At 34.4% G+C, this 18932-nt stretch overlaps 1 protein-coding gene across 1 annotated transcript in view; it reads right to left on the reverse strand.

Moving 5' to 3' along the window:
• Positions 1 to 18932, reverse strand: part of ARHGAP5 (Rho GTPase activating protein 5) — a 74443-nt gene that overhangs the window by 50369 nt on the left and 5142 nt on the right. Inside the window, 2 exon segments of the mRNA XM_041757979.1 lie at positions 6388 to 6896; positions 6899 to 10274. Of these exon segments, the coding sequence (XP_041613913.1) occupies positions 6388 to 6896; positions 6899 to 10106 (3717 nt within the window). The 5' untranslated portion in view covers positions 10107 to 10274.

Genomic DNA, 18932 nt, shown 5'->3' on the forward strand with positions numbered 1-18932 from the left:
AATGTCAATTATGTAATTGTGGATCAGTTCCCTGTACTCAAATAAACTAATATTTTTGCAATGAACTGTACAGTTATTTACTCTAAGATAAACAATGATAAAAATAGCCTCAAATCAGATTTTGCCACCAAGAACAGGTCAAATCAGATTGTGCTACAAAGTTAAAAAATTAAACTAACTTCATTTTCATAAATTGTTGGATTTTAAAATTTGTCAGGAGTCTGTAGACCTGTATTTCATTTAGGAGGTTTTCCATATACACTCCTAAGCAAAACAGGACTATAATTTTTCTTTCATATACCATCCTTGTCTAGTTCTAAAATGAAGACTACTAGATGACTTCCGGAGTACCTGAGTGGCTCAGTCAGTTTATCAGTTAGGCATCTGTCTTCAGCTCAGGTCATGATCCCAGGATACTGGGACTGAGCCCCACATTGGGCTCCCTGGCCAGTGAGGAGCCTGTTTCTTCTTCTCCCTCTGCCATTCCCCCTGCTTGTGCTCTCTGGCTCTAGCTCTCTGTCAAATAAATAAATAAAATCTTAAAAAATAAAAAAAAAAAAGAAAGGACTAAATGACTTCAGAGAATGAATTAAAGAATGTATTCTCCTGTTTCCTTCAGAGAATGAATTAAAGAATGTATTCTCCTGCTGTACAACACTGAAATGATTTGTTCCTTGAAAAGTCTTTTGGACTTTGATCTGGGCATGGTATTCTTATACAAGATAGAACTACTACTCCACAACTTATTTAATAGTTATGGGATTATTCAAAGCTCTGTCTAGGTACATTCTATTTTGTAGGAGTTTGTTAATTTTGTTTAAACTTTTAAATGTCTTGACATAAAATTGTTGACAGTATTTTCTTTTTAATCTGATCTATGATTATGTTCGCTTTTTAATTCTCAGTATTTAATCATGCCTCAGGACACCTGTCTATTTTTCTAGTCTTCTTAATCAACTTCTGGCTTTATTGATTTCTCATTTGGTCTCTGTATCCCTATTACTTTAAAACTGGGTATGCAGGGGTACCTGGCTGGCTCAGTTGGTAAAGCATGTGACTCTTGATCTTGAGGTTCTAAGTTTCAACTTCATGCTAGGTATAAAGAACACTTAAAAATAAATTCTTAAATAAATACAAATAAAACTCAGGGTGCCTGGGTGGTTCAGCTGGTTAAGCATCCAACTCTTGATCTCAGTTCAGGCCTTGATTTCAAGGTTGTGAGTTCAAGCCTCATACTGAGCTTGATACTCAGCGTGGAGCCCATTAAAAAAAAAAATTTTTTTTAAATAAAACTATATGTATATCAGCTTCCCACCTAGACTATGTGATGCCAATCTCTTCCCTGCCTTCAACCTCAAGTCCAACACAACTTTCCTTACTTCTCAGGGCTTGCTTAGTAAACTGCTTTTGGATTTAAACTAGCTCTTCAGTTTAGCAGATTTTTATAAATGCAATGCTATTTCTCAATATCTCTAAAAGAGCAGTTTCCTGTCATCTCTCCCCTTACTTTAGTCACAATTTTATGCCTCTGTACAAATGATTCTCTCCACCTAAAATATATTTTATCCTTCCTCAAAGCCAATCAAAATACCCCAAACTGGTGATTTATACCTTTCTCTTCATGAAATTTTGTCAAATTAATTCTATACACTCTATGGCAATCTCTCTGTATTATTTTAATATTTATAATTAAGCGGGAAGCCTGGGTGGCTCAGCAGTTGAGCGTCTGCCTTCAGCTCTGCCTTCAGCTCAGGGCGTGATCCCGGGATCCAGGATTGAGTCCTGTATCAGGGTCCTCATGGGGAGCCTGCTTCTCCCTCTGCCTACGTCACTGCCTCTCTGTCTCTCTCATGAATAAATAAAATCTTTAAAAAAATTTTTTATTTAAGCAATACTATCACAGAATAGTGTATACCCTTTTTTTTTGCTTAACAAATTTACCAATGTGTCAGGCACTGTTCCAAATAAATATGAACTGATTTCTCATAACAGTCTTAAGAAGTATGACTATTGGGATGCCTGGGTGGCTCAGCGGTTGAGCATCTATCTGCCTTTGGCTCACGGTGTGATCCCAGGATCCGGGATCAAGTCCCACATCGGGCTCTCCCTGCAAGGAGCCTGCTTCTCCCTCTCTCTATGTCTCTGCCTCTCTGTTTCTCATTAATAAATAAATAAATCTCTAAAAAAAAAAAAAAAAAAAAAAAAGATTATCAGGATGCCTAGGTGGCTCAAGCAGTTGACTGTCTGCCTTTGGCTCAGGTTGTGATCCTGGAGTTCCAGGATCAAGTCCCACATCCAGCTCTCACATGGGGCCTGCTTCTCCTCTACCTATGTCTCTGCCTCACTCTGTGTCTCTCATAAATAAATAAATAAAATCTTAAAACAAACAAAAAAAAAGAAGTATGATTATCTGTATTTTCCTAGTTGAAGTGCAGAGAGGTTACACATTTACAGTTAGGAAGTGGCAGAACCTGGACTCAAATTCCAGAAGTCTGGCTCCGGAACAGGTGCTCTTAACTATTACACTATGCTTCCTTAAATTGCTCTAGTAGTACTTTCTTAACAATGCCCCAAGCACAAGGTGTGATCTCTCAAAATACCATTTAAGCTCTTTAAGGGATGCATGTCTTCAACGTTTTATATCCTTCAATAACTTTTTCTACAGATTTTAAGTGTTTAGCAGGTTTTTAGTGAATGATTACTGAACTGAAACATGAGAGGACAATTACTCAAGTCCAGCTGACAGTGAAAATATTTTCAGGCAAACTAAGTCAAACTAAAGTGCTCCAGTCTTTCTCTGTAATGCTTAAAAAAAAAATACCATGGATAACTGTGATATAATAAAAATAAGACAAAATCAGAGAGGGAGACAAACTATAAGAGACTTTTAACCATACAAAACTGAGGGTTGCTGGAGGGGTGGGGGTGGGCAGATGAGGTAACTGGGTGATGAGCATTAAGGAGGGTACATGATGTATTGAGCAATGGGTATTATATACAACTGATGAATCACTGAACTCTACTTCTGAAATTAATAATACACTATATATTAATTGAATTTAAATAAAATAAAAATTAAAAAATAATAGTTAGTCTTGGAGTAAGCTAAAGCATTTCACTGTGCATATATACAAAGCCATAAAACACAACTGTGACACAAAACTGTATCTGTGAAAAAAAAAACTATCTGTGAAATTTCACTGTAACCTATGCTTATGAAACTAAACTCTTAAGTTACACCTGATTTAAAAATTACTTATAGATGTAAAAGCTTCTAAAATATAATTTCTCCAATTTTCTTAGAGTTCAAATATCATAATACATGAATCTAAAAAATTTTTTTAAAGATTTATTTTTATTTATTTATGGTAGACACACACAGAGAGAGAGAGAGAGAGAGAGAGAGAGAGAGGCAGAGACACAGGCAGAGGGAGAAGCAGGCTCCATGCCGGGAGCCCGACACAGGACTTGATCCCAGGACTCCAGGATCGCGCCCTGGGCCAAAGGCAGGCACGAAACCGCTGAGCCACCCAGGGATCCCCTGAATCTAAAAATTAAAGCAATGTTATAAGTGCAAGGAAATTCTAAACTAGCTCTAAAAGTAAGACAGCTGAAACTACTGTGATTTAAGACAACTAAAAGCAGATTATAAATAGGACTCAAAGTCAGCTCACCACTTCAATAGAAGTGACGAAAAGACTGACACGGAATGAAAAGAGATATATTAAACAAAAGATTGAGTGGAATGAAATATATGAACCATTTGCAAGTGTGGAAGAAAAGAATCTAGGTCCATTTTTTTTCTGTGGAATAAAAAAAAATAAAGACAAACTGCTGTTTGTCAACTTTAAGATGCAGTGATTGTAAATACCACCATTACTTTATATACCACTAAAAAAAAAAAAAGTATAAAATCTTGTGTTAATTAAGATATGCTATTAATTGTTAGACATATCCAGATTTAGGAGCTGTTAAAAACAAAACAAAAAACCCTGGATTTTAAAGTCAATAAAACACTTGTATTCCCGAGCTTATGATAGGGTTACATCCCAATAAACCCAATAACCCTATGAAAAAAGCACTTGATACACCTAACATTCTGAACATCATACTTTACCTGGCCTACCCTACATGCGCTCAAAACACATTAGACTGCAGTTGCTCAAAATCATCTAATGCAAGCCTATGCTATTAATAGTGTTGAGTATCTTTTAATTTACTGAATACTCTACTGAAAGTGAAAAACAAAATGGTTGTTCACCCTTGTGATCATCTGGATGAATGGAGCTACAGCTTGCTGCCATTGCCCAGCATCACTCAAGAGTATCATACTGCATCTCCCTAGCCCAAGAAAAGATCAAAATTCAAAATTCTAAGTATGGTTTCTACTTGCTTTTGCACCATCATAAAGGTGAAAATTCCTAAACTGAACCATCTTATAAGTCAGGGACCATGCATATTAAGAGACTAAATAAGACAAATCAGGTATGAGGAAATTTAATTCAATTTGAGGAAGTTATTAATAAACTAACTGGAATCGGAGGCTGTGCTAAAATTTCAGAATATAAATACAAATTTAACGTATTCCTTCCCCACACAATGCTCATAATCAAGAAATTAATACTAAAAACACTATAGTAATAAATATCAAGTCATTGAAAGATTCATGTCTCTAATCTAGTGATTCCAGTTGCTATAATAAATGAAAAGGAACAAACCTTTATGCAAACTGACAACTGCAATGAAAAATAGCAAAATTTAAAATCTGGAAGCCTAACCACCCAGTTTTAATACAACTTGCTAAATGGAAAACAATATAATAACTAAAACTATAATCAAAATACTACGGAGCAATATGGTGAAATACAACTAAGTGAAAAAAAATATGTATACATTATTACTGGAACTGAATAAAAATTAGGGAACATTGGGAGAAGATATAAAAGAAAACTAATAAGATGTCTGACATGTTCAAAATCTGTGTTTTCGATCACAGACTGTATATTAAATAATACTGTATCATTACTGAATTTCCTGATTTTGATATCTGTACTGTTGCTACTTAAGAGAATGTTCTTATTCTTAGGGAATAAAGTACTTAGGTAAAAAGAGTCCAATATCTCCAACTTAATCTCACAGGGCTCAAAATGAGTAAATACCAATAAATACCCACAATAAATAGATTAAGGAAGTGAGGCAAAATGCGAACAGCTGGTAATATCAGTAAAGCGTATATGAAAGTTCCTTTTACTGTTCCTCCAACTATTCTCTAAGTTGAAATTTAACAAAAAAAGTTACCAAAACAGTTAAGTAGACTTATGACCAAAAATGGAAAAAACACTATCACAAAAGCAATTTAAAATGTAAAAACTGTAAATGCTTTGTCTTTGTTACTTTGTCTTTGTTACATTAAGTAGTTTTAATAGCATAAACTGAGAAAAAGTGCTGAAGTTTTTTGGCAGTGATAAAATGTGTAAGGAGGACTAGCGATAATATGTGAGCATGAAAGATGCCAATGAGATTTAATTATTAGCATGTGTGCAAGTACCCATAGTTAACACATATTAAGACTATGGATGTAACTGATGAAGAAACTATCAACATGAAGAATAAAAGCCTGCTGAAAGCTATCTTAAAACAACAAAAATCTTGAACAAAGCTTGTGCATACTCAAGAATGAAGAGTACTAGAAATGAAGGTGCTAAAGTACCACTGTGATAAAGATCCAATAAAATTATTAAATACACTTTAGCATACATATTTAAGCTTTTAGTGCTTAAGACCACCAGGTAAATTAGTATCTACTGAAATACTGCTATTTAGTCAGAATACCACAATTCAAACTTCAGAAACTTTTCTACATGTCTTTAGGCAAAACACCACCATCCACAAAGAAGATTTTCCTAGAACTGTTAGTAAATTTCCAATATTACAAATTACTAGGTTTGACTATATTGTTAATATCCTTGAATGAGACAGGTATATCAAATTAATTTTGCAAAACTGAAGCTCAAGAAGGCAAAAAGAGATAAATGGGACACTTAACAACAACAAAAGAGCAAAATCACTCTCTTCCTAGGTTTCTATAAGGAAAATAAACATAATCACCTGGAATGATTATACTGAAGAATATGAATTCAAACATCTACACTAAGGCACAAGAAAAAAAAAAGGCAATTTATAATGAAAATAATTCACCCTCACAAAGTATTCAGAAAATTAAAGAGGTGCTAATTATATTTACTGAACAACTTAAAGTATCCTAAGTTCTCAAAGTTAAATTCGTTATCTTTAAAAAATACATATTTTATTTTATTTTTAAATACATATTTTAAAAGGCAAAAACAAGTATCTTCATAAACATTACGTACTAGAAGTTAAACTTACCTTTTTATCTTCTTTTACTTTGTGAGTTTTCTTCTTCATTTTCTTATCATCTAATTCCTGGTCTGAAGTGATTGCAGGATTATCAATACCACCTTTCCAAGTTTCAACAGGAGAAAGAAGTGGATCTTCTTCACTTCCACGATGTCTTCCTTTTCTTTTTGTTTTAGAAGTGGTAAAAGCCTCATCATCACTTGCATCTGAATGTGTTCTTCTATAGTAAGATTTGGCTTTACTAAACAGGGTTTTAGATTTATATTTGTATTTTGAAGGCCTTCTTTCTCCATGAGTTTTTGACGTTCTATCAGAAAATCCATTTTCTTCATCTCCTTGGGTGTTATTTACAAATGAGTTTCGAATTTTAATAGAGCGAGTCTGACTATCATCTGGGACAGCATATATCTCATCAGGATAGCTCTTCTGTTTGAAAATTGTGTCAATGGGTTCCGCATAGTTATCTGAAGGATCCATATCTTCAGGATGTGCCAAAGGAACCCGGGAAGTTTGTTTCTTGGATTTTTACCAATACCAGCTTCAATTGTTTTTAAAAGGTTTGGATCCAGTTTTTTCACATTTGTCTTAGGTACAACCGGTTTAGGTTTAATAGGTGGAGGCACTTTATGGTTGCGTTCATGATCATGACAGTTTGGAGTGCTATGAATAGGATACTCATTTCCTTCTAAATCTAATCTATATCTGGAACGGTCACTAGGTGTTGGAAGCAACTGTACATCATCTCCAATTGGACTGTAAGGAGGTGGTGCTTCTGTATCATCATCTGAATCGGGGTAGTTGTTATATGGAAAACAGTCTCTGGGAGATGGTAGAAAAACATCCTCACTTTGATGGGTTGATTCCCTTGTATTATCAGATAAATAGGAATTTTCTATCATATTTTTTTTCTCTAGAACATCACTGAAAAACAATGTAAAGACCTCAGTTTGCCGATGATACTGAGATAAAGAATACAGTGCTGTAAATTTAGCAGTGATCTCAGTTGCAATATGTTCTCCTTCAGTCATTAATTCCTTGATAGCCTCATTTTCAAAAAAATCTGCTTGGCTGTCAGTAACTGCCACCAGCTGTACAGGAATGGTGTCCTGAACTTCTGATAGAAATGCTCGAAGCATTCCCATTGACGCTTTCCGTTTGGCAGAATAAACTAATATATACCCATGAACCAGTTCATCTTTCCTTACTCCAATTGAGGAATGGTATGATAGTATTGTGATCTGTATTCGCCTCCTTTTTTCACCAATGATTTTATCAAGCATTAGAGAATTATTTTGTCCAGCTTGAGCAGCACTACAAGAATGAGAATCAAGGAAGGGTGAAAGAATAAGATCCACACTAAAAGGATCACCACACATGGCACACATGACAATTCTCAAGTCAGCTTCTGATATATCCTTACTGGTGGGAACTGGACTCACCACATCTAAATTATGCTTAACTGATTCTAATACTCCTCTGAGAGCCTGCTTTATTTGGGTTTCATTAAATTTACGAGGATACGTACCAGGAGGTACATCTACAAAAGGGCATTGTAACTTGTTTGCCAACTGTTGCCCTTGGTGCCTGAGAATTGGTAGATTCTTACTCATAGAATCTCTCTGATTAGCCAGAATTAAAGTAAATGGAAGATTAGCCATGTACTTATCTTTTCTGATCTGAGAAGCTTCAGTTCTTATTTTTCCAATAAATTCCCCAATAAAATTCAGTGACTCAATGGAATTAAATACACAGAAGCACCCATGTGGTTTAAAGGCGGTAGTCCACAACTGACTTAAGAAGTAAGGCGACTTGGCATCAACTGGCCGAAGATCAAGTTCATAAATTTTTCCATCTAAGGCATACTCATCATCAGTGGATTGTGTTCTTATCTCATTTGCTAGTTCTTGGGCAAGGCCATCCTTCCCTAAAATGAAAAGGTTAACTTTATCTATATTGGTACTATCATGATACAATCGTAAGCGGCCATGATCCAACTGCAAAAGACTACTAGCAAGTAACTGCTCTACTTTAATGTCTGTACAATTTTGGCCACTAAGACAGGTTTCTTTAGTGGGATGATAAACAAACCCTATGTGCTTAAGGAGAAGAGATTCCCTATCAGGTGCAAGTTTCTGTAAAGCTTTATATCTAGGTTCTTCACTCAAAACTGTATGAATTTCACTCATTTTATCTGAACTAGGTGTTGCATTAAGATCTAAATCATAAAAAAGTTCGGAGTGCTCAAAAAGCATTTCCTGAAACTCTTCTTTGGCTTTTTCAACTATTTCTCGCTGATGCCTACCATACACCTCTTTGCTATCAGCCTCAGTGATATATTTGAAGGCTTCATCCTCCATAACAAAGCACATAACTTCTTCCCACGGCTGCCCAGGTGAAATGAACTGAATTTTTTCCAAAGTCTTTTTGAATTTTTCCTTCATTTCTACCCTTCTCTTCTCTGATATGAGATGCTGTACATGGTTCTGATAAACTTTTTCAGCTTCTAAAGTGCTCAGGAGGTCAAATGGGATTCGTCTATCATTAATTTTATCTATATGGTCAGTTTCATCCCACGGTGTTTTTTCTAGCACCACAAAACATAACTGAAAATCTGCTCTCTTTTCCATTAACTTCAAAGCTTCTGACCAATTTAAATGTTCAATCTCTTCTAGGTTTGGCAAAAGAGTGTTGAAAGCTCTTGGTAAAGTATTTATATATTCTTCTCTCCTTTTTCTTATATGTTCCTGTTTAAGTTGTTCTATATGTTTTGAAAATGCATTTCTGGCCTTTCTTGTTCCCTCTAAGTTGATGTATTCTTCATAATCAGGATGATTTTTTAATTTATTACTAACAGTTTTCCAAGTTGCATGATAATCTCTCACAGTCTGCACAAGTTTTTCAAACTTATCTGTTGCTGTGACAACAAGTTGTCGCTGTGTTTTATAAGCATCCAGATAGGGAATAATTTTAGGCTTGCCACGAGTTTTATCCAACATTTGTACCAGTGCAGTGAAACATGTCTCAATGTTGACATTAAATCGTGCTGATGTTTCCACTACAAGAAGGTTCTTTTTGTTTGAAGCAAATGCCTGAACTTCTCTAAGATAATGATCCACACATTCATCACATTTAGTTGCTGCTATTATTACAGGTTTTTTTGATTTTGATAGTTGGACAAAAAGATTATTCACAAATTTAAGTTGATCATCAAACTTCCTATTGCATCCCTGACTCACATCAATGCACAGTAAAAATCCATCCACATTGAGCTTCCCTTCAGGCATTTGCTTCTGTTCAAAGTCTTGCTCCAAGCCCAGTTGATCAGTGCAAATGTACATTAATTTTTCTGCTGACTGCAGTTTAGAGGCAGCTGCACGTTTTATATATGGTTGTAAATTCGTACTCCGATGAGGCAAGAAAGTCTGGTCATCAATGAACTCCGTTTGTTCAATGACATGAATTTTGCATTCTACTCCATCTTCACCATTTTGTGTTATGTCGCCCCAGTACAGAAAGTGATCATTGTTTACTACTCGTCCTCCAAAGTCAATGGTGCTAAGCACAGAAGTATGCTCTGGGTAATATTCATCTGCTTTTGAGCGTACAAATCTATTGCACAAACAAGACTTTCCAACTCCACAGTTACCTTTGTCTTTTTCAGTCCCAGAGAGTCCAACTACACTGATAGTATAGGATGGGGGGCGAGGCTCTTTGTTTTTTGCCATCATAACTCTCTTTTCATGTCTCTACATTCATAAAGATAACCAGATATACTTCTCATTCTGAAAATAGAATCATCTCAAAATACAGATCCCAAAGTTCAGAACTATATTTGGTTCTTTGTATTTCCCTCATTTCTGTGCAGAAAGGTCTTCAAGATCATATGGATCATCTTCCTAGAAAGAGGGGAAAAGAAAGGACAAAACTTAATCACGAATTACACATTAAATTACATACACACTAAAGATGTTTATAACAAAAGACTATGGACATTAACACAAATGTTACATGTATTTTAGGAAACCACCATAAAAACTGTTTGATTTACTGTTATAAATACAAGATGACCTCAAAATTTAAGACAAATCCAACAATTAAAATAACTACACACAAAATTTAAGGTAACATTTCACAAAACTTAAAATAAACTTCTATTAACCAAGTGTGCATTTTGTCTCTACTCCTTCCTGTAAGTTTGAAGAAATAACTGGTCTTTTCTCCCCCTCAATTTTCCTGCCTCCTGTGACTACAGACTATGCTTGCTGATAATTAAATGTAGTAGTTGCCTTAACAACTCCCTCACAACTCTCAAAAACAACCTTTTTTCTATTACATTGTTCCTTAAAACTTGTTCCCTAAAGTAGAATTTCATATAAATTTAGCAAGAGTTTAGAATTAAATAAAATTTTTCAGAAAGTTTCAACACACTTCTATGAAATCTGTCGAATTCTATGCCCCCCCTACAATTTATAATATGCAAATACTTCAAAAGGAAAACAAAAATGGGCAGTTAATACAAATACTGAGTATTTAACTAGATCAATATTCTCAAACTATCAAGGTGAAGGATCAATTTTTATTTCATATCTGAGGGTCCCAATTTTGCAAAATCCAATAAATGAATTTAAAAAAAAAATCCAAACCCCAATTATTAGATTCAATAGACATAAAACTACTGTCAGACTATTTTTAAATGTTCTTGATTTCTATATTCATTTCCTCTCAGAGTAGTTACAAAAAGCTAATGGACCACATTTTGAGTTGCACGAAGCTGAATAATTTTGAGATTGTGTATTTGAGACAATCTTTTAGAATTATTTGATATACCAGGCAACATGAAATAACCTTGGAGAATTGCATGTAATTTAATTTAGGTTATTTATGTGGGAAGAATGAAACACTCATTTATAGAAATTTTATTTATAGATTCTTCACATTCTTTTGAGGTTGAATTAAAAGCAATATATCATTTCTACCACATCAGTTACACAACACAGGGAAAATATTCAGTCATGTACATCAATATATGTGAAAATTATCTTCAATCCAGACAAAATAAAGAACATAGAAAAAAAACTTAGAGGTACGATAAGAAAAGAACCATCATTTGTCCCAAATATGTCTTCTACCCTGACCTGAATTGCAAGTAAACAGCTATTCAACATATACTGTACATTAACTATATTAACAACTAATGGACAGAGAAAGTTATTATAATTTAAAATTACGAATAATATTTCTGGCAAAGTAATATTAAAAAACTAAAATCTCAGATTTACTTTTATATTTCTGAAATTTATTCTATTAGCCTCAACTAAAAATATTATCTGCCATATGATATTCAAATAATGCATTTACTAGATTCATTTTAACAAAAAATAAAATAATCCTATGTTGAAGGAACGACATAGGAAGTAGAAAACCATGAATAAATACAATGGATTTCAAACCTCTTATTTATGAGTTTAGGACTACAGTTTTTGTGTCATGGTTTCTCTATCTATAAAATGGGGCTGCATATCTACACAAATTTAAGAACTAAATCATTTTTTTTAATGTTAAGTACCTACCAAAAAGAGTTTAATTAAGTATTCTGTATTAATTTGATTCTTGGAAACAGTGAAGCTGTCAAAGACATTTTTTTAAATGACGTGATCAGACTTGTGATTAAAAAATATTTATCTGACAGAAATATATAGAATAATTAGAAGTAAAAGAAATTAGGGCAGCCCCATCCAATCCTATTAACTCTTTTCCATTAGTAAAACTTCTTTAAAAATCTTAATCTGGTTAAATTGGGTATTTGCACCTAGCACCACATTTAGCCTTCTCTACCTAAACTGTGTAAAAAGAGTATTTGTAGGTACTGATAAGAAAAAAAAAATGAATGAGGTACAAAGTTATACACGGTCATAAAAAGGCAGAACAAAATTAGTTGTGAAAACAGCACAATGCTTCTGTAACAATTAAAAAAACTGAAAACACATAGTAAAATACAAGGTCTACCCTTCCTTTTTACTAGAAAAGCAGAAAACTGCAGACAATACCTTTAAAATGTACATCAAAAGAAAAACATACCTAGTGATTACTTTGGGGAATTTTTATGCTAAACAGTATAAATAAACACTAGCACTACACATGGCTCTTTATTAAACAAACACCTATTCTGAAAACGAAGAGCAATTCAAAGACATGTAAGACATGTCCCCTGCCTTCCAGTCTGACACAAAGTTAACAGAAAGGTAACTGTACAAAGTCATATGAACCTGAATATTATAAAAAATTCTCAACTACAAACCTAATCTCTTAACAGGCACTTCTTTATTCATTTCTCATATATGCTTATTCCAAACTCATTAAAAGACACATTTCCGCTCTCCTACAGCAAATACCTCAGAATATGGAGACATCTTTCTGTTTAAGTTACAGGGTGTAAGCAGAAATGAAAATACTCTTATCACACAAAGTATTTTTAAAATTTCATAGAGGCTTAAAATTAAGTGAGTTATCACCTTTTGTCATTTTTTATTTAACAGGAAATATTTTTTTTAAAGATTTTATTTATTTATTCATAAGAGACGCAGAGAGAAAGGCAGAGACATAGACAGAGGAAGAAACTGGGGGAGCCTAATGCTGGACTTGATCCCAGGACCCTGGGATCATTCCCTGAGCCAAAGCAGATGTTCAACCACTAAGCTACCAAGGCATCCGGAGAAATTTTAACACTGAGGTTTCAACACACATCCTAATAAATTTTATAGTGGCAGACTCCAAATCACGAATATTCAAGTTTAAATTAAAAATGAGGTAGCTTTGTGTGACATTTATACTTTTTACACCAAATTCACAGTAAATTACCAATTAGACACTGAGGCACATCCATGTCCTTCTTTCAGGAAGGCTACTTGCTGATTATTTAGAAGTCAGCTCCAGAGATCATGCTCACTACGAAGTGAGTTTCAAATGGTGATGGAAAATTCTCTCACCTACAGGGTGGTAAAGAATAATACTGGACAAAATATTTGCTCTCTCCCTCAAGCTCAATCATCAAATCAGTACAGCCTTTATCTGATTTATAAGTTTACATAAAAGATCTGAAAAAGTTTTCTAATTATTAAAAATGTTCTCAGATTTTAAAAAGTTTGAGAAACCAATAGACTAGAAAAAAACCTGTCATCACCTGTCCTCAAAAACATTTTGCTCTTTGTTTGGGTGAGTATGGTATTACCACTTCATAGTTTTCTCCCATGAGTTTGGCTGACAGGTCATAAGGGAACTTAATTTCAGCCACCTGGACATACATAAATTATCCACTGCCCTCAACATCTAGGTCAAAATTACTGTCCATTAACTAACAAAGGTAGTTCTTCTGTGCTGATAAAAAGAATCCCCTCTTTTTTTGTGTGTGCTCTGAGTAATAAACTAATGGCCATTATCTATATGCAGGCTATTAGATTTAATCTGAAAATTCCTTTCAAGTATGTTTAATGATAATTTTTTTTAAAGATGTTATTTATTTATTCATGGGGGGGGGGGGCAGAGACATAGCAGGCCCCATGCAGGGAGCGTGATATGGGACTGGATCCTAGGACTCCAGGATCCAGTCCCCACCCTGGGCTGAAGGCAGGCGCTAAATCGCTGAGCCACCCAAGTGTCCCTAATGATAATATTTGATTACGTTGATTTAACATTTTTCTGATTTTTGTTATGACTTTACTTCCATATAACCTGTTCTCATTTTCTCATATTTTTGCTCATGAAAAAACCAAAACAAAAGTAGCAATGACCTACTCAAAGCTATCCAGTTAAAAAGAATCTCTGAATGACCAATCTTTATTTAAGCAATAGTACTGCTTTTCAACAGTTTGCAATGCAGTTTCTTTCTCATTCACCTTTAAGTTTATCTTACAACCATTCAAAGGGAATGGTTAAAGTACCTCCCCAGATAGTAACAACAATGTATACATGTGTGTATATATATGTACATTATATATATATATATATACACATTATATATATACATATATATCTTATTAGAGTAGAACTACAGTTCATGAGAAAGTTGTAGGGAGACAGCAACTATTTGCCCAATATTCTTCTTGAGTGATCCCTAAAATTACCCTAAAAATGAAGCCATCCATATGATTAAGTTTTCTAAGATATCAGACTACGCCATTCAAACACGTTTTTTGTTTTTAAGAATTTATTTATTTGAGAAAGAAGGAGAGAGACAGAGAGACAGCATGAACAGGGGTAGGGGCAGAAGGAAAGGGAGAAGCAGACTCCTCAATGAATATGGAGCCCAACACGAGGCTCCATCCCAGGACCTCAGGATCATGACCTGAACTGGAGGCAGATGCTTAACTGACTGAGCCATCCAGGACCCCCATAACATGCTCCCTTTACAGAAGTTCTAATAACATGAAGCAGCTTTCTGCAAAAAAAAAGTCTTAAGTTCTACAAGGAACCTAAGGAAACTGAAAAAAAAATCATTTCTTAGTAATTCTGGACTTGTATCAAAATTTGTTTTGTACTTTCTCAAAAAACTTGGCATTCATAAGTAAAAGGTATAGAGGCACCTAGGTGGCTCAGTTAGCTGAGTGTCTGCCTTGGGCTCAGGTCAGGATCTCAGGGTCCTGGGATGGGGCCTGCTGCAGACTCTGCTCAGGAGGGAGTCTGCTTCTTCCTCTCCCTCTGCATTAGTATGCACACCCTCTCTCTCAAATAAATCTTTTTTTTTTTTAAAGACATACTTTTTAAAATTTACACTTTTAAGTTATTTTGTCAGGAAATTCTTGTTGGTCCTATCTTCAAAACATATCCAGAATTTATCACTTCTCATTACATTTATTGCTCTAATTCTGTCCTCGTCCACCACCATATCTGATTCTAGATTATCCCAAAGGTTTCCAGACTAATTTCCCTGCTTCCATTCCTGCTCCTCTTTCCCCTCTTACTACCAGAACCACCAGAGTCTTTTAAAACATAAGTCAGAGCTGCCCATTCTTAGGCCCAAAACCCACCAGTGGCTTCTAAAAGTCAAAGGTAAATCCTTTTCTATGGGATACTATAAGATCTGCCTTCTCCAACCTTATCTTGCTCTCTGACCTACTCTCATATATTCTTCCATTCTCATTCTGCTCCACACTGTTCCTCAATATGCTAATCATGTCTCTGCCTTTCCACTTGCTTTTCCCAGTAATCCCTAAAATCCCCCTTGCCTCTTAACTCCTAAATTACTATAAAATTTATTTATCACTTGTCATGAATTCTATCCCTCTCCCCACCCAACTCCACAAAGGAGTTGTTTATTAAGATCCACAAAGGCACAAATTTTTATTTCATCAATGTATTCCAAAAGCCTCCAACAGTGCTTCCTACATAGTAGTTAATAAATGCATGAATCGTAATATTAAAATCAAAATGTGCTTAATTCTCTGGGCAAAAAAGACGTAAGCACATTATGTTTCCTAAATAAGCACTATAATATATATTAATCTAAGAGATTTTCTAAAGCTATCAATGGAGGAGTGCCCAAGTGACTCAGTTTGAGTGTCTAACTCCTGGTTTCAGCTCAGGTCATGATCTCAGGGTAGTGATATTAAGCCCCCACATTGAGGTCTTCGTTAGGTAGTATGCTTAAGATTCTCTCCCCCCCCCTCCCCCAGTTCTCATACTTTCTCTAAAATAAACCTCAAAAAAAAAAAAGTATATTAATGGAGAAAATGCACCTGTATTTCAGGATCCCAAAAAGTAAAAGATTAAACCATCAGCATGAAGCTTATGATCTATAATACATTCAACCAGGATAACTATCTAGTTTTTATTTTTGAAACATTTTTTAGAATCACAAATATTATCAAAAATTACGTTTTCAAGAGCTAATTACACTGAAGGATCTTTGTAATTACACGTTCTATTTTCTTTAAGCCAAATAAAATATCCCTCACATGAACAAGTATTTGAGAAAAGACAGATCCAAGCCCGAAGACTGCCACATACATTTCACAATCTCAGGCCATCTAGACCAGCCTAAGAAAAAAAGTATCAACTGAATTACTAAAGACGAACATGGTACAATTGATATAGTATTACTTTTCTTAATCGTGTTCATTCTCAATAACAAATGCATCAATACTGTGAAAAATTGGAAGAGGAAGACCATTTTAACATATATGATAACTAAGTAATTAATGTAATATCTGTAGAAAACTCAATTACATTCCATAATACTGTCTTTGACGAAGTTTTCCACTACATAAGCACATAATCTCAAGGTTGAATGGGATGCTAAAGATGTAATTCCTATGAACTGGTCTTTACAAAAAACTATACATAACATAATCAAGTGAATGAAAAAAGAATCTACTAAAAATTTCAACAACTTATGTAGTGACCAAATAACCTGAAAACTTATCTTGGTAGGATTCCAGATTAAATCATTAGGATGGAGATTTTGTTCTGATTTTGTTGTTGTTTGTTTCACCATATTCCCAACACCCAGCACAGTTCCTGACAGTGATTGCTCAAATATTTGACGACTAAATGGGTCAATCACTAGACTCAGATCCTAAGCCACTAGGCAATCTTAAAGTCTTATTTGTAGTCAAAATTAACAAAAATTACACAATGCTATGGGCCCAAAGACTATTAGCATAGCAGTATATTCTAATATAAAAAGTCCACAATTTTTTTAAGACCAACAGTCTGCTTGTCAAGACAAATTAGGTAAACCTGAAGGCTCAATGGAAGTACTTCTAGGAAGGTCCAAGTAGGCAGTACTCTGGGTACGCCCCAAGTCCTACTTAACAAAGCCAATTCTTTCATTCATTTTTATCTTTTGATATTTCAAATATTTATTGTTTGAAAAAGAGTCCTGCATAACAACCAATGACCTAAACTAAACTTGTCAAATACCTTGGTGTGAAAGTTACTCTAAACTCTTTCTAGACCATTTCCTCACTCTGTGATGAAAACAGAAGGACCAAAGGTCATCTAATTTATACCAACTTATGTAAACAACCCTAAGTATTTACTGTGCTTAGCTACTATCTGCTCAACTTTATGTCAGAGGTTTTGCGGGTACAAAGGTATAGTATAGGGAAGTCCACTAAGCTAGCACTACGAACATATTCACTTCCCCTTCAGAATCGGAGTCTTCTCACTTTGAAGAACGAGAATTGAAGGGAAGGGCATGATTTGACATTGAAGATTATAATGCTATACCACAGGAAATCCTTATTATAAAAATGTTAGGTAAGGCTTAATAATTTTCTTAATAATAGAAACATTAAGAGGTTGAATAAGAATCTCAGGAAGATGTATAGACTAAAAAGAATGCATAGATTGAAAAAAAAGGCTCAAAAGCACTTTCCCCACAATTTTTAAAGAAACTTTATAGTACCACAGCTGAGAAGACAAAGGCAATGTGCTATACCGTGGAACTGATAAATGCAATCGGAATTCAAAAATACGAAAGACCACTGCAAGCTGGAATAGATCAGGGTTTGGAAAACTTTTTCTGTAAAAAAGGCCAGAGAATAAATACTTTAGGCTTTGCATCCCATAAGATGTCTGTTAGAACTATTCAACTATGTTGTCACAGCACAAAAATAGCAGCCATAAACAATACTTAATTGAATGACCATGGTTGTGTTTATGAACACTGAAATTTGAACTTCATTTAATTTTAACATATCACAAAATATTACTCTTTCAATTGTATCCTTGATCATTTCAAAATGTAAAAAAGCCATTATATAGAAACAGGACAGAAGGCCTATCGGGTCTAAGGGCCATAACCTGCAGACCCCTGGAATAATACATTTCAGTGAAGAAAAAGGATCTGAATCAACTTTGAAAAATAAATTGGATTTGAATTTTAAAAAGGAGTCATTCCAGGTGTGTGATTAAGGTGGAGTGGTTGAGCACAGTTACCATTCTGAAAAGCAGACTTATTTCTTATTTCGCTTATTTCTGAAGATATATGGAATATGGAAGGTCTTAAAGGGCAAGCAGGAGTTAGACCTTGTAATAAGCAATAAGAAATCATTATAAGCTAGAAATGGAATACAAAATTAGATTTCTGAGGCACAAAGCCCAAGAGATAGATAAATAGTGGAGGCTAAAAAGCACCTGAACTACCACAGAAATTGAAAAGAATAATCCAAGGAAAAGAATTTGGTGACTGGCTGCTAATTATAAGAAATCAAGCCAAATGAGTCCATGTTTTTTAATGAAAAACTAATCAGTTTCAGCAACAGATGGTGGTGTCACTTGAGTTTCAGGTGACAGTATTTATAAAGAAAAATAAAAATAGAGAAATGAGGCACCATCAAGATTGATAACATAAATTTCCAGATCATAAACTTAAGAAAATTATTTGAGACCATTTAATACTCAGAAACGTCTGAATAGTTATTTGGTTAATAAAGAATAACAAATCTGGATGTTCAATTCCCCAGATCACAGAAATGTTAATTTTCCACTAGTTCTCTAAACAATCAACCAAAATAAAGATAAATAAGTAAATAAAGAGTTATTATTTGGCTCTG

Source organism: Vulpes lagopus, chromosome 6 (assembly GCF_018345385.1).
Source record: "Vulpes lagopus strain Blue_001 chromosome 6, ASM1834538v1, whole genome shotgun sequence".
Lineage (NCBI taxonomy): Eukaryota > Metazoa > Chordata > Mammalia > Carnivora > Canidae > Vulpes > Vulpes lagopus.